At 40.0% G+C, this 24,843-nt stretch overlaps 2 protein-coding genes across 2 annotated transcripts; one reads left to right on the top strand and one right to left on the bottom strand.

Annotated features, from left to right (window-relative positions):
* The first annotated feature begins 338 nt into the window (after positions 1 to 338).
* On the top strand, positions 339 to 9,061 carry vps4a (vacuolar protein sorting 4 homolog A). The gene is made up of 11 exons (XM_084171408.1): positions 339 to 611; positions 1,079 to 1,190; positions 1,308 to 1,452; positions 1,636 to 1,697; positions 1,799 to 1,918; positions 3,639 to 3,795; positions 3,943 to 4,091; positions 4,297 to 4,378; positions 4,674 to 4,893; positions 6,177 to 6,317; positions 7,943 to 9,061. The coding sequence occupies exons 1-11, from the start codon at positions 591 to 593 to the stop codon at positions 8,042 to 8,044; spliced, it is 1,311 nt and encodes a 436-aa protein (XP_084027534.1). The 5' UTR covers positions 339 to 590; the 3' UTR covers positions 8,045 to 9,061.
* Positions 9,062 to 9,163: 102 nt separating this feature from the next.
* cdk10 (cyclin dependent kinase 10) lies at positions 9,164 to 20,405 on the bottom strand. The gene is made up of 13 exons (XM_084171510.1): positions 20,157 to 20,405; positions 15,925 to 15,997; positions 15,640 to 15,711; positions 15,366 to 15,468; positions 14,955 to 15,036; positions 14,765 to 14,832; positions 14,490 to 14,542; positions 14,100 to 14,169; positions 13,937 to 13,996; positions 11,100 to 11,223; positions 10,052 to 10,191; positions 9,806 to 9,858; positions 9,164 to 9,711 (listed from the first exon to the last, which is right to left on the bottom strand). Exons 1-13 carry the CDS (start codon positions 20,244 to 20,246, stop codon positions 9,617 to 9,619), a joined length of 1,083 nt encoding a protein of 360 aa, XP_084027636.1. The 5' UTR covers positions 20,247 to 20,405; the 3' UTR covers positions 9,164 to 9,616.
* Between the last annotated feature and the right edge of the window lie 4,438 nt (positions 20,406 to 24,843).

Raw genomic sequence — 24,843 nt, 5'->3', positions numbered from 1 at the left:
TGGCAGCTTGCGTTCCACACAATCATTTAGCAGAGAAAGCATAGGAGAAACACTGCTGCTGCAAACCTGTTATATGCAAAGTATTTTAGACTTCCAAGCCTGCATTAAGATATATGCAATGTATGATAATAATGTAATAATCTAAAATGTAAATATCTATAAGAATAAAACATGTTAATGTCCAACTGTAACAAATGGTTTTGTTGTCTGTCATTGCAGTGGAAAGAAAGCTGGTTCAGAAAAGCCAAACTAAAAATATATAGATTTCGCAATACGGTGCCACTCCTCTCCTAAAAAAATAACATCTGACTCAGTCATCATCCTGTCCGCTACGCAGCAGCACCTCTGTTTTTCTTCTCTTTCAGGAGTGACGCAGACGCTGCATGATTGTCTGTAGTTACCACTAGCTACGGTTGTTGCTGTTGCCTGGGCCGTGGCTGTCGAATCCCCGCTGTCAAATAGGCTAGCGAAGCTACCTTTGTCATGATTATTGCAGCAACCTCTCTCCTGAAAATATAGCAAACATATTTTGAAAGATACCTTGAATTAGCATCAGAGACGCTGGGCGAAGAGTAGAAGAGTGAGATGAAATGACAACGTCAACATTACAGGTAGAAAAACATTAGCTAGCTAGCTAACGTTAACTAGCTAACGTAGCTTGCTAACTTGTGTCAACAAAATCTATCTGACGTTATCACCATTAGTTTACGAGCTACACTATTATACATTCTGTTTAATAGTTACCAGTCAACTTTTTATTGAACTGAATACTGTAGCTACAACAATAACACCACATTTTCCACTGTTGTTTGTTTGAACATTGGCACAAATAACTGTTACGAGGCCATGTATCTATCTTGTAATGGAATGTCTTGCAAACAAAATAGTTTGCTGGTCAAGTCTAGTTAGTATTAGTAGTTATTAGTAAGTCTGTAAATGTCAGCTATAATCTGTTACAGTATATGGATTCCAACCTTAAAGGTAAATCTACAGTTTATTTGTTTGGTTTGATCCATGGTCTGAACCTGGACTCCCCTATTTTTTTATCGTTCATCCCTTCCTCTCTTCCCTCACACAGAAAGCGATTGATCTTGTGACCAAAGCCACAGAGGAGGACAAGAACAAGAACTATGAGGAGGCCTTGCGCCTTTACCAGCATGCAGTGGAGTACTTCCTGCATGCTATCAAGTGTGAGAGTGAAATTTAATATTTTCCTGGCCCAGTCCAATTTGTTTAAGTATGCAGAGTGGAAATAAGGTTGTTGTTTATGGAGGCAAAAAGTAATGTATTTTGATCTCTTCTTCCAGATGAGGCCCACAGTGACAAGGCAAAGGAGAGCATACGTGGGAAGTGTATGCAGTACCTAGACCGGGCCGAGAAACTCAAAGATTTCTTGAAAAACAAAGAAAAAGCAGGGAAGAAGCCTGTCAAGGAAGCACAGAGTAATGATAAGTACGTTGACGTCACACATCTGTTCACACAGACACTGGCCTACATTAACACAAGCATACCTAGGAAATAACACTTTGCTAAACAGACAACAAACACTGTGTATGCATGCATTGCAGACAATAACAAGGGCCACATAGTCACCGGCACCAAATAGTTTGTTTCACATGTACACATTCCTTCTAGGAGTGACAGTGACAGTGAGGGTGAAAACCCAGAGAGAAAGAAACTGCAGGAGCAACTGATGGGTGAGTGTGTCTCCTCTTTCACACACCAGCTGTCTAAACTGTGTGTCATGTTCATGAAGGAAATTAACTTGGATGCTAAACTGATCCATGTCCTGGTACAGGTGCCATTGTAATGGAAAAGCCCAATGTCAGGTGGAACGATGTAGCTGGACTGGAGGGAGCTAAGGAGGCCCTGAAGGAAGCTGTAATCCTGCCAATTAAATTCCCTCACCTCTTCACAGGTTAGTCTGCCTTTTATTTCTCACATATACAGTGCCTTCGGAAAGTATTCAGACCCCTTGACTTTTTCCACATTTTGTTACGTTACAGCCGCTTTCTAAAATGGATTGAATAAAAAAAAATCTCAGCAATCTACACACAATACCCCATAATGACAAAGCGAAAACAGTTTTTTTGAAATGTTTGCAAATGTATTAAAAATTAAAAACAGAAATACCTTATTTACATAAGTATTCAGAATCTTTGCTCTGAGACTCGAAATTGAGCTCAGGTGCATCCTGTTTCCATTGATCAACCTTGAGATGTTTCTACAACTTGATTGGAGTCCACCTGTGGTAAATACAATTGATTGGACATGATTTGGAAAGGCACACACCTGTCTATATAAGGTCCCACGGTTGACAGTGCATGTCAGAGCAAAAACCAAGCCATGAGGTCGAGGGAGACAGGATTGTGTCGAGGCACAGATCTGGGGAAGGGTACCAAAAAATGTCTGCAGCATTGAAGGTCCCCAAGGACACAGTGGCCTCCATCATTCTTAAATGGAAGAAGTTGGGAACCACCAAGACTCGTCCTAGAGCTGGTCGCCCGGCCAAACTGGTCAATCGGGTGAGAATGGCCTTGGTCAGGTAGGTGACCAAGAACCCGATTGTCACTCTGACAGAGCTCTAGAGTTCCTCTGTCAAGATGGGAGAACCTTCTAGAAGGACAACTATCTCTGCAGCACTCCACCAATCAGGCCTTTATGGTAGAGTGGCCAGACGGAAGCCACTCTTCAGTAAAAGGCACATGACAGTCCGCTTGGCGTTTGCCAAAAGGCACCTAAAGACTCTCAGACCATGAGAAACAAGATTCTCTGGTCTGATGAAACCAAGATTGATCTCTTTGGCCTGAATGCCAAGCTTCACATCTGGAGGAAACCTGGCACCATCCCTACGGTGAAGCATGGTGGTGGCAGCATCATGCTGTGGGGATGTTTTTCAGCGGCAGGGATTGGGAGACTAGTCAGGATCGAGGGAAAGATGAACGGAGCAAAGTACAGAGAGACCCTTGATGAAAACCTGCTCCAGAGAGCTCAGGACCTCAGACTGGGGTGAAGGTTCACCGTCCAACAGGACAACGACCCTAAGCACACAGCAAAGACAACGCAGGAGTGGCTTCGGGACAAGTCTCTGAATGTCACTGAGTGGCCCAGCCAGAGCCCGGACTTGAACCTGATTGAACATCTCTGGAGAGACCTGAAAATAGCTGTGCAGCAACGCTCCCCATCCAACCCGACAGAGCTTGAGAGGATCTGCAGAGATGAATGGGAGAAACTCTCCAAATACAGGTGTGCCAAACTTGTAGCGTCATACCCAAGAAGGCTCGATGCTGTAATCGCTGCCAAAGGTGCTTCAATAAAGTACTGAGTAAAGGGTCTGAATACTTATGTAAATGTTATATTTCCGTTTTTTTATGTTTAATAAATTAGCAAAAATTTCAAACTGTTTTTGCTTTGTCATTATTGGGTATTGTGTGTAGATTGAGGGGGAATTTTTTTTAAATAAATTTTTGAATAAAGCTGTAACAAAATGTGGAAAAAGTCAAGGGGTCTGAATACTTTCTGAAGGCACTGTATACTCTCTCGCTATCTTCTGCATGGACGTGTCGCCATAATGATATAATACTGTATGTGTTTTCTGTCTATTTGTTCATTATGCTTCAATGTGTCTCTGGTTGCAGGCAAACGCACTCCATGGAGAGGGATTCTTCTCTTTGGACCACCTGGGACAGGAAAGTCTTACCTGGCCAAAGCAGTAGCCACAGAAGCCAACAACTCCACCTTCTTCTCTGTGTCATCATCAGACCTCATGTCCAAGTGGCTTGGAGAGAGTGAGAAGTGAGACATAATTTCTAATTTGTAATTCTACTGTTTGTGTAAATCTCAATTATGCATCCACACCTGATTGGACAAAAAAATTTTTGTCACTGATACTTATGTATCCTGTTGAATGTTTGTGCCTATCTTTCTCTCTCCATCCGTCAGACTGGTGAAGAACCTGTTTGATCTTGCCCGCCAGCACAAGCCCTCCATCATCTTTATTGACGAGGTGGACTCGCTCTGTGGCTCCAGGAATGAGAATGAGAGTGAGGCAGCCCGGCGGATTAAGACCGAGTTCCTGGTACAGATGCAAGGTGAGAATTTAGTCTACAGTCTACACCCACTCCCCACTTTCTGCCAAGACACCTTTTACACTTCAGATCAAACAAACACCCCATCAAAGAGGACTTAACTTAAGTCTACTGCATCAGTTGACTTGACCTTTCCGATTCAATGCGTAACATGTTCTATATAAGCAACAGGCTTACATAGTCTTCATTCCTCCTCTCTGATTGACAGGTGTGGGCAACAACAACGATGGAATCCTCACCCTTGGGGCCACTAACATTCCCTGGGTTCTGGATGCTGCCATCCGGAGAAGGTCAGTAGTCAATAAAGGGACAAGTTGGGATGGGTCATACAGTATGTTTGTTGTTTTAACAGATTCACAAAAGTAATGATAAAGACTGAATATTTGATTAAACTGTCTGTACCTATTAATGTAGATTCCATTGAGTGGAAGACCAGCCCTGGATTTTTCTTGAATTGTTTGTACAACAGTAGATAAACACCCAAAATGGGAAATGTTTTGTGTTGTATTGTTCAAGCAAAAATAATTTCCTAATGGATACAATAGTCATCATCAAGCATTCTCATCAGAATTATGTCACCTTCAGGTTTGAGAAGCGTATCTACATCCCTCTCCCAGAGGAGCCCGCCAGGTCCCAGATGTTCCGGCTGCACCTGGGCAACACACCCCACAGCCTGAGTGACGCAGACCTGCGTCAGCTTGCCAAAAAGACAGAAGGCTACTCCGGGGCTGACATCAGCGTCATCGTACGAGATGCCCTCATGCAGCCTGTCAGGAAAGTGCAGTCAGCCACACACTTCAAAAAGGTAATTTATACCCATGATCAATGTTCCCTCAACAAAATGGCCGCACTGAGCAAATTTCAGGTCTGCTGTGTGCAAACTTGAACTTTGTGAAAATTCTGTGCAACTTCCAGCGCGCGTTTACTATGAACATTGAGGCTGTACCTGCTTTAAGTTACAGTTTTAAGAGTGGCGAAGTAGGCTACTGTGGCTATTTGATCATAATGTAGGCCTAGCAGAGTGGCCTACCATCAAAAACAATGGAGTAAATTCGTCCCATAATAGCTGTTCTATCATCCAACCTACAGTAGCAGCCAATGTGTGGTGTTCAATGTAGGCCTACATTCATTGAGACTTTTGGAGAAAAAAAACATGCAGGGTTTGACATTAACCTGTTTATCCACTTGTCCTTCAGACAAGGAGGTGACTGAAAATGTTATTGTTTGATGCAAGCTACCACTTGACAAAATAAAATGCATTATTATTCCCATACCATTATTATAGAGAATCAGACAAATTATGCCACCCTCTTCCTATTGGCTACTTTGCTTATTCAAGCCTGACTCAAAATACAGCACTGCCCCTTTAAGACAAAAAGAAAAGCTCTTTACCTGACTAGCTTTTCAAAGATGTCTAGAAATGTATACGTTTGTGCTCTTGTAGGAAGCAATCACTTGCCTATTACTGACTACAAATGATCTATAACTGGACTAATAACTCACTAACTAGCAAAGGATATGAACAAAATGTGCACACGTGGCTACATGCAGCTCTCACTTTGATCTCAAAACAAGCGCATCTACTCACGACCACAACTGTAAACACAGTCCAGTTTAAAGTAAAACCACATATCCATATATGACAATGGTCTATTTGCATATAGGCCTACTGCAACTCTGATTGGCTACACAGTCTGTGTAGAGTATGTGTCGTGCACAACAGAATCCTACAACAAAATCTCTTGCATAGTTTGTTTCGGTATGTTGCATTGAAAGTGGCTAATATTGCGTTGATTCGATCACAATTCCCACAGTAAAGGGAAACGTTGATAGTGGTAACTAACAGGGAAAACTCTAGAAAGTTGAGTGAAGTTCAATCTCATGCTTCTCTCAATGGGCTGATATTTCTTCTGCGCTCTGCGTGGCAGTCTTGGGCTACTGCGTATCCGCGCGCAGCTTAGAGGGAACATTGCCCATGATGTAGGAACTCTTTTGCAGTTGACTCTTGTACAACACACTAAAGGTGTATCTCTTTCTCTACTACTGAGGAGATTTAAGATAGTTTGTTTGTTTGTTATGGTACTCAAGGTGCGAGGGCCATCCCGTGCCAACAGTCAATTGATGGTGGATGACCTTCTGACCCCGTGTTCACCTGGGGACCCAGCTGCCATAGAATTAACCTGGATGGATGTGCCTAGCGACAAGCTGCTGGAGCCCATCGTCTGCATGGTGAGAAACACACATCCACAACACTGACACTCACAATGCTCACTCACACATACACTACCGTTCAAAAGTTTGGGGTCACTTAGAAATGTCCTTGTTTTCGAAAGAAAAGCAAATATTTTGTCCATTAAAATAACATCAAATTGATCAGAAATACAGTGTAGACATTGTTAATGTTGTAAATGGCTATTGTAGCTGGAAACGTCTGATTATTTTATGGAATATCTACATAGGCGTACAGAGGCCAATTATCAGCAACCATCAGTCCTGTGTTCCAATGGCACGTTGTGTTTGCTAATCCAAGTTTATCATTTTAAAAGGCTAATTGATCATTAGAAAACCCTTTTGCAATTATATGTTAGCACAGCTGAAAACTGTTGTGCTGATTAAAGAAGCAATAAAACTGGCCTTCTTGAGACTAGTTGAGTATCTGGAGCATCAGAAATTGTGGGTTCGATTACAGGATCAAAATGGCCAGAAACAAATAACTTTCTTCTGAAACTCGTCAGTCTATTCTTGTTCTGAGAAATTAAGGCTATTCCATGCAAGAAATTGCCAAGAAACTGAAGATCTCGTACAACGCTGTGTACTACTCCCTTCACAGAACAGCGCAAACTGGCTCAAACCAGAATAGAAAGAGGAGTAGGGAGGCCCCGGTGCACAACTGAGCAAGAGGACAAATACATTAGTGTCTAGTTTGAGAACCGGACGCCTCACAGGTCCTCAACTAGCAGCTTCATTAAATAGTACCCGCAAAACACCAGTCTCAACGTCAACAGTGAAGAGGCGACTCTGGGATGCTGACCTAGGCAGAGTTGCAAAGAAAAAGTCCAGTGTCTGTGTTCTTTTGCCCATCTTAATCTTTTCTTTTTATTGGCCAGTCTGAGATATGCCTTTTTCTTTGCAACTCTGCCTAGGTCAGCATCCCGGAGTCGCCTCTTCACTGTTGACGTTGAGACTGGTGTTTTGCGGGTACTATTTAATGAAGCTGCTAGTTCTGTGAAGGGAGTAGTACACAGCGTTGTACGAGATCTTCAGTTTCTTGGCAATTTCTCGCATGGAGAATAGCCTTAATTTCTCAGAACAAGAATAGACTGACGAGTTTCAGAAGAAAGTTCTTTGTTTCTGGCCATTTTGATCCTATAATCGAACCCATAATTTCTGATGCTCCAGATACTCAACTAGTCTCAAGAAGGCCAGTTTTATTGCTTCATTAATCAGCACAACAGTTTTCAGCTGTGAATTGCAAAAGGGTTTTCTAATGATCAATTAGCCTTTTAAAATGATAAACTTGGATTAGCAAACACAACGTGCCATTGGAACACAGGACTGATGGTTGCTGATAATTGGCCTCTGTACGCCTATGTAGATATTCCATTAAAATCAGCCGTTTCCAGCTACAATAGCCATTTACAACATTAACAATGTCTACACTGTATTTCTGATCAATTTGATATTTTAATGGACAAAAAAATTGCTTTTCTTTCGAAAACAAGGACATTTCTAAGTGACCCCAAACTTTTGAACGGTAGTGTACATGCTGTTTTTCAACATACACATTCAGGCATTACACACTCATATTTGTACAAATACTGAACAGTGCTAATGGTTTGTCCTCTGCCCTCCAGTCTGACATGCTGCGGTCCCTGTCCACCACGCGTCCCACAGTCAACACTGAGGACTTGTTCAAGGTCAGGAAGTTCACAGAGGACTTTGGACAGGAGGGCTGAGAGGTCCTGGTCAGCCAGGGGCTTCACTACTCCTTACCCTGTCTCTCCTCTCAAGCCCCATTCATACAACCTCCTGTCAAGTAATAGCTGCAGTACTACCACACTACAAACTTGGACTTGTTCGACTAACCTGCATTGGCAAGAATGATGGAGCATTTTAACCTCATAAATATTATTTCCCTCCGATCATACACTATTGCAGTCCTGAAGACTGAGACTATATTTTTCTTTGCCATCCTGCACTTTTTAAAGTTGTTAATCATTATGAAGGAGGGGTGAAGAGCTTTGAACAATTACATGTAACATAGCTCTTGTCTCGCATGTGTGTAAGTGCATACATGTTTTATTCAATGTGTAAGTCATAGGCTGATCTTTTGACCAATCAGATCAGCTCTGAAAAATATCTGATGTGATTGGTCAAAAGACCAATTAGTGGAAAAAATATCAGAATTGGGCTGCCTGTCTAAACGCAGCCTTAATGTATGTCTTGTGTATGATCGCTCTGTTTACTTTGCTTTTGACTGACCATAGCTGCTCCAGTGTTGCCACCTCTCCCAGTCCCCACTAGAGCTGCCCCTATGTTACAGGCAGTGTTACGTACACTATTTATGATTATTTATTTTATCTCATCATTGAGTGGGAGAGGTGTTTAGATTTCAGTATTTCTCTGTTGACATGTTATGTGACTGAAGATGGGGACAAGAGCCCTTTTCTATTTCTGGATTTGAGCATTGAAAATAATAGTTCCATGACAGACATGATCACATTGTTCCAACATGTCATAATAGTATTGCTGTGTCTCTGTATAGTTGGGGGTATCGGTTCAGTAATACTGAAGTCAGTTCTGGTCCCAGAGGGGATCTCACTGCTGTTACACATATCCATGATAACCAAGTTACCCTGACTTAATAAAACCTGAATTTAAAAATAATAAGATTTGTGATGATTATATTTCAACTTTACATTATCCCTGTTATTATATAGCATTTCACTGGCTAATAAAGACTACAACCTTTATTTATTTCTACCCATATTTTTGTCCACAAGTTTCGAATCAGGTAATTTAAATATACATGTGCTGCCTTTCCAAATGATGTAGCTAAACTTTCCACACACATTAATTTGAAAAAGCAGTTTATTAAAACTAAACTACAATATTCAAGGAATTTCAAGAGATAAAATGTCTATGTACATGAATACAGCAAACCAAATCCTCTTGGTTCCTTGAACCTCACTGTCAAAGGTTAACCAACATCCATTCAAAAAACAAAGCAACATTGGTGAATTCAATTGAACTTATGCATGTTAATCACATACTTATGGATATTCATCAGACACACAGTGAAAGAAATAGGATTTTGCAAGCAGTAACTGAAGGCTGAACTGTGGAATACTTGAAAGCTTACCAGCACCCCATCCATTTGGATAATTACTGCTAGGTACATGCATTCTATGACAACTAACACGTTTTTTTTACAACCAGGTACATAATCTATGTGTAGTAGTAAACGTCCATATATCTGTAAGATTGTCATTCATTCATTGAAACTGCGATCAAGGATGTTAATGAAGTTACACTTTATTGCGTTTTGATTGGCTCTCTACAGCTGGGGCTGCCCTTTTATTGCGATGATGAGGGAAGGTTGGCATCAGGTCAGCCTCACAAGCTAAAAAGTGAAAAAGACAGACGTTAATCACTTATTTCATTCCACAAAAACTGTTCCAATCCCTTCTGTCATATAACCCTGAGGCCACACTTACGCAAAGGTTTCTCCTTAAAGTAGGAACTCTCCAAGCAGTCCTTAGCTGTGGCCCTAACAGAGACAAGAAACACTTGTGAGCCATGCAGGAGTGAAAGGAAGTATACTGTACATGTCTTAATTTAAGGTTTCTGTGTATACCATATTGAAGGAGTGTGTAAATATGTGAATGACAGAATGTGTAGAACTGTATGCGGGTCTCTTCATGTATGTATAATGCTGTGCAGGTTTGTTCTTTGGTAGTTACCTGCGTAGAGGATTGTACATGAAGAGTAGGTTGAGTAAGCGCAGCCCTGCATCAGACAACCAGGTGAACTTATTCTTCAGATTGTTGTATGGTTGTTTCCTCAAACTGTACTGTCCAACTAGGGGAAGACGAGTGAAGCCCTGCAAAATTAAAAACACAACAGACAGGCGTTAACCGACAATATTCTTTTTTGAGGAGAAACTACTATCATTGGTTGTTGCATAGTGTAAAATGTATTAATATTAAGTGACTCCAAAATTAAACTTTTGGAATGGTAAAATCCTAAATTCTGTGATTCTTTAGGAGAGAGTAGTACTGAGCGATTGGTGATTTTTGAGGTCGGTTTTGGTTAGATTATCACCATTTTCAATTTAATTTTTATTACATTAAATTCACTATGCATTATGTGTGTTGAATGCTGTAACAACACAGAATAAAACAATTAATAAAAGTCCCATGATGGTAGTGACTGCCCACGACTACTTATCATTTATTAACCATCAATAATTCACATTACTTTAATCAAATATTTCAGTTGTTGTGTATATTACATTTGTTTTATTTGATGACTTTATTATTTCATTCCAAGTCATCATCTCCTCTCTATAGATCTGTTGCCTATGCAGTCTGACAAAATCACTATTTTAGTAGTTCTTCAAAGTAAATAAGGCAATACCTCGCGAAGCAACTGCTCTCTATGTATCCCTTCTTGATTGTGCATTCTTCTGTCTCTTATGTAGCAGGCATAAAAGAAACACAGACTGGACAAGTAGCCGCGCAATGGATTATGGTCATTGTAGTTAATTATCAAGTTTTCTGTGCTAAACTATGTAGAACATTGGCCTGTTGGAAACTACAACTCCCTACTACGTCACACAGTTTGGGCATGATCTGATTTATCTCTAGAGAAACTGCAGCGCAATGTGCGCATTGAGCTCACAGAAAACCCTGAATTAAATGGAATTCATATAATTGAACCGATGTAGGTCAATTTGTAAAAAACAAAAACATTTTGGTTAATCGCTCAGCACTAGGAGAGAGACATTACCGGCCAGATGTTTTCATTAGGGGTACCCAGCAGTTGCACTATGAGGTCCACCTGTTGGATCTCAGAACCCCCTGGCAGCAGAGGTTTATGCGCAAGCAGCTCGGCCAGGATGCAGCCCACCGCCCTGGAGAAATATGAGATACCAGTACGGTTATACAGATGGTATGGTAATAAACATTGGTGACTATTCCATGAAAATACTCTCTGGAGGGTTGATGTATGGATGGGAGGGGAGATTCTCTGCTAGAACAGAGAGGATCCTATTTAGAACAGAGTCAAGTTCCGTAACTGAAAGGGGACAACTACACTACCAGTCAAAAGTTTGGACACATCTACTCATTCAAGGGTTTTTCTTTATTTTTACATTGTAGAATAATAGTCAAGACATCAAAACTATGAAATAACACATATGGAATCATGTAGTAACCAAAAAAGTGTTAAACAAATCAAAGTATATTTTATATTTGAGAATCTTCAAATAGCCACCCTTTGCCTTGATGACAGCTTTGCACACTCTTGGCATTCTCTCAACCAGCTTCACCTTAAATACTTTTCCAATAGTCTTGAAGGAGTTCCCACATATGCTGAGCACTTATTGGATGCTTTTCCTTCACTCTGCGGTCCGACTCATCCCAAACTATCTCAATTGGGTTGAGGTCGGAGGATTGTGGAGGCCAGGTCATCTGATGCAGCACTCCATCACTCTCCTTCTTGGAAAAATAGCCCTTACACAGCCTGGAGGTGTGTTGGGTCATTGTCATGTTGAAAAACAAATGATAGTCCCATTAAGCCCAAACCAGATGGGATGGCGTATCGCTGTAGAATGCCGTGGTAGTCATGCTGGTTAATAGTGCCTTGAATTCTAAATAAATCACAGACAGTGTCACCAGCAAAGAACCCCCACACCATAACACCTCCTCCTCCATGCTTTAAGGTGGGAAATACACATGCAGAGATCATCCGTTCACCCACACCGCGGTTGGAACCCAAAATCTCAAATTTGGACTCCAGAGCAAGGACACATTTCCACCGGTCTAATGTCCATTGCTCGTGTTTCTTGGCCCAAGCAGTTCTCTTCTTATTATTGGTGTGTTTTAGTCGCGGTTTCTTTGCAGCAATTCGACCATGAAGGCCTGATTCACACAGTCCCCTCTGAACAGTTGATGTTGAGATGTGTCTGTTACTTGAACTCTGTGAAGCATTTATTTGGGCTGCAATTTCTGAGGCTGGTAACTCTAATGAACTTATATCATCTGCAGCAGAGGTAACTCTGGGTCTTCCATTTCTGTCGTGGTCCTCATGAGAGCCAGTATCATCATAGCGCCTGATGGTTTTTGCGACTGCACTTGAAAAAACGTTCAAAGTTCTTGAGATTTTCCGTATTGACTGACCTTCATGTCTTAAAGTAATGATGGACTGTCATTTCTCTTTGCTTATTTGAGCTGTTCTTGCCATAATATGGACTTGGTATTTTACCAAATAGGGCTATCTTCTGTATACCCCCCTACCCTGTTACAACACAACTGATTGGCTCAAATCAAATCAAATGTATTGGTCACATACACATGGTTAGCAGACGTTATTGCGAGTGTAGCGAAATGCTTGTGCTTCTAGTTCTGACTGTGCAGCAATATCTAGCAAGTAATATCTAACAGTTCCACAACAAAAACCTAATACACACTAATCTAAGTAAAGGAATGGAATAAGAATATATAAATATATGGATGAGCAATGTCATTATCAGAGTGGCATATGCTAAGATGCAATAGATAGTATAGAATACAGTATATACATATGAGATGGGTAATACAAGATATGTAATAATAATAATAATATGCCATTTAGCAGACGCTTTTATCCAAAGCGACTTACAGTCATGCGTGCATACATTTTTGTGTATGGGTGGTCCCGGGGATCGAACCCACTACCTTGGCGTTACAAGCGCCGTGCTCTACCAGCTGAGCTACAGAGGACCACATATGTAAACATTATTAAGATAGTATAGAATACAGTATATACATATGAGATGGGTAATGCAAGATATGTAAACATTATTAAAGTGGCATTATTAAAGTGACTAGTGTTCCATTTATTAAAGTGGCCAGTGATTTTCAAGTCTGTATGTAGGCAGCAGCCTCTCTGTACTAGTGATGGCTGTTTAACAGTCTGATGGCCTTGAGATAGAAGCTGTTTTTCAGCCTCTCGGTCCCAAATTTGATGCACCTGTACTGACCTCGCCTTCTGTATGATAGCGGGGTGACTGAAGGCTCAAACGCATTAAGAAGGCACTTAACCCTAATTGCTCCTGTAAGTCGCTCTGGATAAGAGCGTCTGCTAAATGACTAAAATGTAAATGTAAATGTAAGGAAAGAAATTCCACAAATTAACTTTCAAGAAGGCACACCTGTTAATTGAAATGCATTCCAGGTGACTACCTCATGACGCTGGTTGAGAGAATGCCAAGTGTGCAGAGCTGTCATCAAGGCAAAGGGTGGCTATTTGAAGAATCTCAAATAAAAAATATATTTTAATTTGTTTAACACTTTTTTGGTTACTACATGATTCCATATGTGTTATTTCATAGTTTTGATGTCTTCACTATTATTCTACTATGTAGAAAATAGTAAAAATAAAGAAAAACCCTGGAATGAGTAGGTGTGTCCAAACTTTTAACTGGTACTGTACATACATGACATAGACAACTCTCTCTGTATGTTAGAGCTTGTTTGGAAGAGAGGGAGCTCTGTGATAGTGACACAATTCTAAATAGGTTTAAAAGCATATGTGACCTATGTATCTTATGTGTATGGACAAAGTAGAGACTTAAAACAAATTACCACATGTCTAAGGCTGTGGTCTGAGTCTTGGTCCCTAGGAGGAGCTCTGGGGCTCTGTACCTGGAGCGAGAGAGAGAGAGCGAAATAACAGGAGCTGATGAGGCTCAGGGAGGGTTAGGGATCAGTGCCTTTGGAGAAAGTTGAGGTTGAAGGACTGACTCACCACAATGTCACCACCCGGGGCGTCATAGGCTGTAAGGGGATACCGTAGCAACGTGCCAAGCCAAAGTCAGCTGGATAGAGAGGGAACCATTAGCACAATCAACCATTGACAGAAGCATGCTTTTACACACAATAACTGACAGCAGCATTGTTAAATAATGTTGTAAACTGGTTATAAACTATGTCAAATTAATTGTTCTGCACATTGCTAATTGTTATGCATGTTACAGTAGGTAAAACGTTCACTATTCAGAAGTAAAAACAGTACAGTTAAAGCATTTTGTTAAGAACAGTGCAGATTTAAAATCATTCAGGTATTGTTGTTCAACGAAAGGAGTACATGCATACAAACATCATCCAAGAGCACAGCAGTTGTATGGTGATGACTCACCAATCTTTACACAGCCTTTGTCTGTCATCAGTAGATTGGACACCTTCAGATCCCTGCCACATAGTCATGCCATTTAATAAAGTAGCAAACTAAATGACCGCTAAGCATTGAAAGGTTGCACTCAAGAGTACACACCACAAATTCATTACAGAATTCAGATCCATTATTATAATCAAATAAATATATCCCAAAACAGACTGAAGTATATTCCATCCTAAATAACAGCACAAGTCTGAGATATGCAGATATGGAGTTTGACAGTGAACGTGTCTGACCTGTGCAGAATAAAGTTGAGGTGAAGATAATCCAGACCTCTCAGCAGCTGCAGGGCAATACACTTCACCTGAAGGAGGGACATTTCAACACACAGCTCTCTAAAATAATCAATGTTGTGTAGTATCAATACAGTAGCAGAAACCAGACAAGAGGACATTCTTTAATACTTGATACTTTTCACTGTTGTACCTGTGCCTCTGAGAAAGGTGTTGGCATGTTTTCCAGCAGACTGGCCAGGTCCTGCTCACAGTAACTCATCACTAGGAAGAGACTGAGCAGAGACACACACAGGTCTATTACTGATAAGTAGGCTACTGAATACAGACAACCAAGATGGGACAGGTAAATACTGAATACACCAAAACTAAAATACTATGCAACAACAATGTTGAGTTACTGTAGTAATTACAACTTAATGAAACATTGTAAACTGTGACACAAGCATTAAATCAGAGTATGTGAACAAATGTTTTTTTCTGTTAAGAAAGAGTAGGCCTAGGCTTAATCATTTCAAAAAATGTTATCATTGTCTATTGAATTAAGTTAAGGTATATTGAGAGGGAGTGTGTGTGTGTGCTGTAAGGAGTGTGTGCTGCCTACCTCTCCAGGTGACTTCCCACCACCACCTCCTTCAACTCCACTATGTTGGGGTGTCTGAGCTTGAGCAGCAGGGTAATCTCTCTCAGACTACTGATAGGGATCCCTGTGTGTAGAACAACACAAGTCAAACAGAGGAAAACAAACACAGAACATAAAAGGCCATAAATAACAAAGATAACCTAATAATATGATGGAAATGTCTCAAAACGATTGTATACTTTGCTAAAAGCAACTGAAGCAAGGCAAGTGGCTGAGACCCCAGCTGTCAGCCTACCATCCTTTTCCTTGTCCATCCGGACCTTCTTCAGTGCTACAATGTCATCAGACCTGGTGTCTCGGGCTCTGTCTGTGAACAGGATACAGTGTTTTAACCTAGGCTTACAGGCACTTACACAGACAGACAGTTGTACAGTATGAAATCTTCTTACCGGTAATTAAATAATAGGGCCTATGCGTAGGCCTAATCTGTGTTGCTCTGGACAGTACCGTGAATTACTCCATTTTATCATCTCTTTCTAAGAACAGCCAATCCTGTGATAACAGATCAAGGATAACTTACACACAATTCCATATGTTCCCTCGCCGATTCGGTTCAGTTTCTCAAATTCCTTCACACTCCTACAGTTCCCAAGCTAACAGAAGGAGAGGAAATACATACTTTTTTCAAGAATTGATCAATTCCTTTGCAATTATTGCTAATGCCGTCTGCAACTGTTCTTTACACATAAATTGTGAGGAAATGTGTGACAATGCAGCTTCTAATGTTTTGCTATAAAGCTATTATTTTGGCAACTCAACAGATGTAGTTTCCATGTAAAGGGCCCATGAGCACCAACATGTGTAGTCTATAGGAGAATATCACATTTGGTGTCAAATGAAAGTGTTTATATTTTTGGGAAATGAAGGCATAGATATGTTTTTTTAAATTTTTTATAAATACAATATATATATATACAGTACCAGTCAAAAGTTTGGACACACCTACTCATTCCAGGTTTTTTCTTTATTTTTACTATTTTCTACATTGTAGAATAATAGTGAAGACATCAAAACTATGAAATAACACATATGGAATCATGTAGTAACCAAAAAAGTGTTAAACAAATCTAAATATATTTTTTATTTGAGATTCTTCAAATAGCCACCCTTTGCCTTGATGACAGCTTTGCACACTCTTGGCATTCTCTCAACCAGTGTCATGAGGTAGTCACCTGGAATGCATTTCAAATAACAGGTGTGCCTTCTTAAAAGTTAATTTGTGTAATTTCTTTCCTACTTAATGCGTTTGAGACAATCAGTTGTGTTTTGACAAGGTAGGGGTGGTATGCAGAAGATAACCCTATTTGGTAAAAGACCAAGTCCATATTATGGCAAGAACAGCTCAAATAAGCAAAGAGAAATGACAGTCCATCATTACTTTAAGACATGAATTTCAAGAACTTTTAAAGTTTATTCAAGTGCAGTCGCAAAAACCATCAAGCGCTATGATGAAACTGGCTCTCATGAGGACCGCCACAGGAAAGGAAGACCCAGAGTTACCTCTGCTGAAGAGGATAAGTTCATTAGAGTTAACTGCACCTCAGATTGCAGTCCAAATAAATGCTTCACAGAGTTCAAGTAACAGACACATCTCAACATCAACTGTTCAGAGGAGACCGCGTGAATCAGGCCTTCATGGTCGAATGGCTGCAAAGAAACCACTACTAAAGGACACCAACAAGAAGAAGAGACTTGCTTGGGCCAAGAAACACAAGCAATGGACATTAGGCCGGTGGAAATCTGTCCTTTGGTCTGAAATTTGAGATTTTTGGTTCCAACCGCTGTGTCTTTGTGAGATGCAGAGTAGGTGAACGGATGATCTCCGCATGTGTGGTGCCCACTGTGAAGCATGGAGGAGGAGGTGTGATGGTGTAGGGGTGCTTTGCTAGTGACACTGTCTGTGATTTATTTAGAATTCAAGGCACACTTAACCAGCATGGCTACCACAGCATTCTGCAGCGATACGCCATCCCATCTGGTTTGCGCTTAGGGGACTATCATTTGTTTTTCAACAGGACAATGACCAAAAACACACCTCCAGGCTGTGTAAGGGCTATTTGACCAAGGAGAGTGATGGAGTGCTGCATCAGATGACCTGGCCTCCACAATCACCTGACCTCAATCCAATTGAGATGGTTTGGGATGAGTCGGACCGCAGAGTGAAGGAAAAGCAGCCAACAAGTGCTCAGCACATGTGGGAACTCCTTCAAGACATTTGGAAAAGCATTCCAGGTGAAGCTGGTTGAGAGAATGCCAAGAGTGTACAAAGTTGTCATCAAGGCAATGGGTGGCTACTTTGAAGAATCTCAAATAAAAAATACTTTTTTGGTTACTACATGATTCCATATGTGTTATTTCATAGTTTTGATGTCTTCATTATTATTCTACAATGTAGAAAATAGTAAAAAAATAAAGAAAAACCCTTGAATGACTAGGTGTGTCCAACGCTTTGACTGGTACTGTATATATATATATTTTATTTTATTTTTATTTTATTGTCCCCTAACCCTACCACCCCTCCCCTAATTGGAGTAAACTAATGGACAACAACACTTAGGCTTCTACTTCCAGCTTATACATACTATATACATTTTACGGACACAGTATATTTTACATTAGTTATCCTTTGTTTGTTTTTAGTCCCATCCTTCAACTACCCTCAACCCCTCCCATCTATCTCTGAAGACCATCCAGTTTTGATTTATATTTGCCATATATTTTTCAACTGTGCTGTGATGTTTCACAAAAGTTCAGAACCTTTCTATTCTCATAGTTTCTACAGATTGTAAATTAAAGATAAAACATTTTGCTAAGAGTATTATTATATTGTTGATCGATTGACTATACTTTTCAGATCACCTAGCAGTGGTATATAGATATGTTTTTCAACCATTTTCTATCCTAAAAATGTTTCTGGTCACACAGATGGAAAAGGGGTGTTAATCTACTAGAAAAAGTCTTAAGAGGTATTAGAAATATATCAAAACACAATAATGTTGAAGTAAAGGCCCATGCCAACTAATATCAACATTTATATATAGTTTTGGGGAAACAATTTGCGTTCTTTAAGTAGAAAAAATGTTGCCTAGTGTCTTGCCATTCTATTACCAAAAACCCACATATCTAAGATATTTTCTATCCCTCATGAGGAGGGAAGATTATGAAAGTTCACAGAAGTAACAAGTAAAGGTAGACCTACCAATTTGTCTTTTTACTGAGGACAATTTTGCTTCAAATTATTAAAGTGATTACAACGCGTCACTCTGTTACCAAATCGGTAACAGAGTAACTGAAATATCAGTAACAGAATGACTGCAATTGAATTGGCCACAATGGGAAATCATAGTAGTCACAAACCACAGTTGCAGTAGCGCACAGTACAGCAAAGAACTGTAGAGCACAGTAGAGTACAGTATAATAAAGAAGAGTAGAGTATAGTTCAGTTCAGTAGAGTAGAGTTCATTACAGTAAAGTAGAGCACACATGACTAATGTAATATACTCTACTGAACTATACTCTATTTGTATTTACTTACTGTACTCTACTGTGCTCTACTGTACTGTACTCTGCTGTACTGTAGGCCTACTATACTCTACTTTTCTTTACTTTACTGTTTGCTACTGTACTCTATTTAAATATACTCTACTGTGCTCTACTGTACTGAACTCTACTCTACTGTGCTGTGCTGTGCTGTACTCTACTGCGCTTTACTGTGATGTCCAAATTTGTGAAACATAGACTTCTATGATTGGTACAGATTTGGTCTGGTCTGGACCAACTAAATTTGGTCTTGTTTGGGGGCGGAGCTCATTCGAATAATAGCCAGTGTGTAGAATAATACCCAAACATGCAAAGGAGGATATTACATTTTTCTACCTTTGTGTACCTATTCAGGATACATCACCTTGAAGAGAATGACATTCATAATTATGCATTTATGTATAGTACAGATCTAGGACCCATGATGTCACTCTGTTACCATCATTATGTTAATGGTGGTGAGCCACTTCAGTTACTGTAGTTCAATAATCAAAATAGATTTTTTTTCAAACTCAAGGTGTCATATCATAGCTGACACTCCATTCTTTCTGCAGACATCTTTGAATCTTAATTCGAATGAGATATTTAACAGTTTTTGGAAAACGTGGTCACATAAACAACTGAGGGATATTTTACTGTCATTCTGTTACAAGTAAATGTATTTGAGTAAAATGTTCACTTCTGCATATTGGTGTATAGTTTCTTAAACTTTATGATCAATGGTATTAGCTTGGCATACATTTTAAAGTGAAAAATTGAGTTTCAGCGTCACTGTTACTTTGGAATTGCCCCAGATCACTTTCTCAGCACACAATGCCGTTTGATACAGCCAAAATGAACCTGGCTGGGATTTAGAGGGATCTCACAGGCAGCTTTGTCTGGGTCACTGAGTTCTAAGGTCAGGACATTCCATTGACGGTGTGAAGGGACATCAAAACAAAGCTTTTTGGCTGGTAGCGTCATTGCGTGGCAGTGTGTGTGAGAGTGACGTTCCAAATTAAACAGACAAGGCACCCGACTTGCAATCGTATCAACGTATTTGTGTCCAGCTAATAAGATTGTCTTAAATACATTCCGACTAAATGAAGTGGCGTCATTTGATGTATCCTTGCTGTCTATTAGGGTGCCGGTAATTTGTTAAAGCGTACGTTGCCCACGTAACAATCAAATGCCCACTAGCTAGCTAACTAGTAGCTACTGCATGTTGCTTACCCTGTGTTTTTGCGGTACTGTGAACGTTCTGTTGTTCTTGATCGACTTCAGCTTTATGGGGTCCGGGTCAGTATCTGTAGCGGTCTCCATTGTTGTTTGGACGCCCAAGATTATGGTTCATTCGCCCTTTGCTGTATATGATTACATAAAATGTGACCAGTAAGCGAATATACGTCCAGAAAAATTCAAAACAGTATGAATGGCAGGAAAACACACACTCGATGCCTTGTCTATTAAATGGACGACTACAAGCTTTCCCGGGGTTGAAGACGGTGAGATGCGCTTCCCCTCAGAACTGAAATTACCTTGTTTATTTACATCTATTTAGAAATAGCTTTTCCCACAAATATGTCCATATCCACTTGAGTCACACTTCATATGAATTAAATAGTGCAATAATATCCCCACTTTTTCTAAGGCTGGGGATAAATGACAACAAATATATGTAATGCATCCAAAAAGCACCAGAAATTACTTTGTTCCTCAAATCTGTCCATATCTATTTCCACTTCTTATAATGGATTACTGTAATTGGTACTTCTAGCACTCCTCTAGCACAGTTGGATAGGGAATCTTTGGCTCAAGGGGGTGGCAGGCCTGTAGTATTTATGTGACCTTACTTTTTCCAACATCGTTATGCCTTGTTAGTGATCGCTCTACCAACACAGATTGGTTGCCTGCTAGGTCGTGGCTCCTTGTTTGCCTCCTCTATACTTTTGGTGGGTGGCTGAGCATAGAGGTCCTCTTTGGATGGGGCAGTGACAATTATGGCAGGAGGTATGAATGAAGAGGGGGAGGAAGTTTCACCAACCGAAATCTCTGCTGGAGAGGGGCTTGGCTTACTTGGCTCTACCACTAGAAGATGAAGAAGTGAACATTGTTATATCATTTAGTTTCACAAAGCTAATTAAGACATTTATAAGTGATATTCTTCAAAATGTCAAGAGGTATTTCAGAAGGTGAGATAACCAACATGTGGCAAGAAATTCCACCTTTAATGAAGCAATTAAATCTAAAATACCTTTAATTTCAGCAACTTCCTGTATCATATGTAGCCAATTCAAGTATCACTCAAAGGTTTCACAATCATGATGAATCTGAGTGAGTTGTCTTCAGTTGTTAGATATGAGTAAGGGTGTATAGGGTTGTTATAATAATACCAGTGGAATATCGTGCCTCAATAGTGTCATTCTGTTTTGTTCTTGAGGATCGATCAGTGTAATGCAAGCACCTTTAAATTGGATTGTGCTAATTTCTTAAGAGTGTTAGAGGGAGCATCATTCAAGGAACAATAAAGATTAACCTCATAACAACAGATGCTATCTACTCATTCATGTGTTTGTAATTTTAACTGTTTAAATATTTGTAAACCTGAAATACTACAGTTATTTTTTACCTGAGCATTACCCAAAAAAACATGTGTGTTTTGTGTTTTAAACTTAAGGAAAACCAATAGAATAGTAATGTCTTTGTCTTCCCCCAAAAATAAAATGAATAGCAACAACCAAAATGGTAGTCTAACTTTGTATAATATTTTCATAGTATTTTCATAGTGCTCATAAGCTTTCTGACTCAAAGGTCTTTCTCAAAGCATACAAGAAAATAGTGAATCAAAAAGAAGATGTTGTCTACACTTAAGGTGGATGGGTTTGCATTGAAAATGTTCACACTGGTAGGCTATCTGCTCCCAAGAGTACTTTATAATCTGTTTATTGGCCACTCTGACAGTAAACAATTATGTTCAAAATGTTTGTTCTCTCTCAATGAATGTAATTATTTTTATACAACAGATTTATCATAGACATGAATTAAGGGTTGTGCAATTTGCAATATTCTAGACAAATAACTACCATTAGGAGCTTTAGCCTGGTTGCTTACCCTCATTTGCTTGCTGGCTCACTGCAGACCCCATCTGACATTTGGTCAACACAACCTGCAAGTATCCATGCTTTGTCTATTGGTGTGTCTGTCACTGCCTGGGGAATTACCCAGACAGGAAGTCTCTCTCTCTCTCTCTCTCTCTCTCTCTCTCTCTCTCTCTCTCTCTCTCTCTCTCTCTCTCTCTCTCTCTCTCTCTCTCTCTCTGGCCCCTTTTCTATGAGCCTTCACAGAGCATACATTTAAATAATGTCTGTTCCATTTATGCATTTTTCATCATTTATGCTTATGATTTGGGGAGATTAAGGGGAGGTTGATCGTGTACCTTGGAGAGTGGATGACAAGGGGTTAAAAAAAGCAACATCATGTCATGTGACTGCCAATAATGGCCTCTTCCATTTTTGCTTCAGCAACAGAAAAGCCTCTCTCACGTCATCTGCTCTGAACAGGAAGAGTATCCCATTCGCGTCTTTTATTCCCCAAACGAGGTTAGCCAAAGCCACGCCCGTTTTCAGCTAGAGGCGTATTCCAGCCTACATACGTCCACGTCATTGGTCAACAGCATAAGAGCCGTGATTGGATGGATTCGGAGAGTTCAGCCAGGCGCGTGCAGTCAAAAGACAAGATAAAATCAGGTAACTGCTGTCAAAATACAGGAGAAAATGCGATTGAACCCACATTTTTGTTCACGAGATGTTATTTGGCTTATTATTGTTATTGTTGGGAAATGTACAAACATAATTAGTTCGTGGTAACTGTTCATTGCTGGCTTCAAAACTTCCTTGCAAACCTTGATACTGCACTCAAACATGGAACTGTGAGGTAAGGTAGTTATTATTATAGTTAGTTGGTTAAGTTTGATATTATACATGATTTGTTTTAAACGTTGCATTCTGTTATAATTTGGTGGGTGTTTGTATTTTTCATATGTAACACATGTAAACTAATATTCATGTGTGAATTGGAAATGTTTTTTTTTTAAATCTCCACTCTCCCTGACCCAGGGTCTGCCATTACCCTGGAGCAAGGACACATTCACTTTGTCGGCTCGTTGATTAGAACTAGCAACCTTTTGGTTATTGGCCCAATGCTCTAACCGCTAGGCTACCTGCCGCCCCCTAACATGACAAGTGTAACTGTAATATTATGTAGAAAGGTTTACCAAACTTGTAGTTATATGCGATCAGTGGCAAGCCTTTATTCACCTGTTTTGAGCCTCATCTGTTTAGGGAAAAAATAAAAAAGTTTTTTTGTTGCCTGTTTTGCATGTTATCTTGGCATTAATTCGTGTCACATCAGTTTGCAAACAATGTAAAAACAAATTTATTGATTGCTTTCTTGAGTAAAGGCAGCTACAAAATGCAGGTGTTTCAGCCTAGCTCAGAGCTTTCTATGGTGGAGGGGCATCCAGTGGGAAATAGAGTGTAGGCTTTGGTAATCTTCTCTAGTTGTGCCGTGATTGGCTCAGTGTTCTGTCACTCACGGGGACACCACGTCACTGCATAATCTACAGGGAGAGCTTGGCAGTTCAAGCCCCCTTGGGTGCTGCCATAGATTTACATTAGAAGTGCCCATCCAAGAAGGTTCAAGGTCATTAGCCACAGATAAAATAACGTCAAATGACATTATATCTACCATAGCTTTGATTTATCTTTTTTTTAAACCTTTATTTAACCAGGTAAGCCAGTTGAGAACAAGTTCTCATTTACAACTGCGACCTGGCCAAGATAAAGCAAAGCAGTGCGATTAAAAACAACAACACAGAGTTACATATGGGGTAAAACAAAACATAAAGTCAAAAATACAACAGAAAATATATATATACAGTGTGTGCAAATGTAGCAAGTTATGGAGGTAAGGCAATAAATAGGCCATAGTGCAAAATAATTACAATTAGTATTAACACTGGAATGATAGATGTGCAAGAGGTTATGTGCAAATAGAGATATTGGGGTGCAAATGAGCAAAATAAATAACAATATGGGGATGAGGTAGTTGGGTGGGCTAATTTCAGATGGGCTGTGTACAGGTGCAGTCATGTCAACATCATACTTTCAAAGTCTTAGCTAGCAAGCTAGACAAGCAGTCATCATCATGAATCACGTTGACAATCTACTGGCAAATCCTTTTAAATCCTTGTCATATGAAGAGAAATTAAAGAAAACATTTATTGGTGCTCATTGGACATAAACATTACACAACAAGTCGGAAATCGCAAATTCAACAATGGAAGGAATCAGTGGCTAACTGCAAGCATTGCAAAGCAATCACTATTTTGTTTCCCCTGCTTGCTATTCGGTGGATAGGGTGTGTGGTCCAAGTCTGGGATTAAGGATTTAAAACATCTGTCTGAAAGGGTCTCTTTTCCAAGCTTAAAAGGATAAACATTCACACGCAACACCATGGGCCGGAAAAGGTTGAATACATTGGCCATGCTGTCAATCCAGCATGACTTCTGCTGCATTCAAAACAACTGGAAACTCGGAACTGGGAAATCTCAGACTTCAGTGAGTTCAAGACAACTGGAAACTCAAAAAAAAAAAAAAAAAAGAGCTCTGACTGGGAATACGTTTTGAACGGTCATCCAACTCGGAAATCCAAGTCGGGAATTGGGGCCTCTTTCTAGAACTCCGACCTGAAGATCACTGACGTCATGATTCGACCTTGTTTTTTTTCCCCGAGTTCCCAGTTGTCTTGAAAGCACCATAAATCCAGAGAATGGCAGACTTTGATGACAAAGTTTGATGACAAAATATGTCCACAAGAAGGACTGCCGCGCCACTTTGCTGTTCAAGTGAGCACAACAATG

This window comes from Coregonus lavaretus (genome assembly GCF_964263955.1).
Source record: "Coregonus lavaretus genome assembly, chromosome: 11".
Lineage (NCBI taxonomy): Eukaryota > Metazoa > Chordata > Actinopteri > Salmoniformes > Salmonidae > Coregonus > Coregonus lavaretus.
The sequence above is the reverse complement of the archived record's forward strand: the minus strand, read 5'-3'. Positions and strand labels throughout refer to the sequence as shown.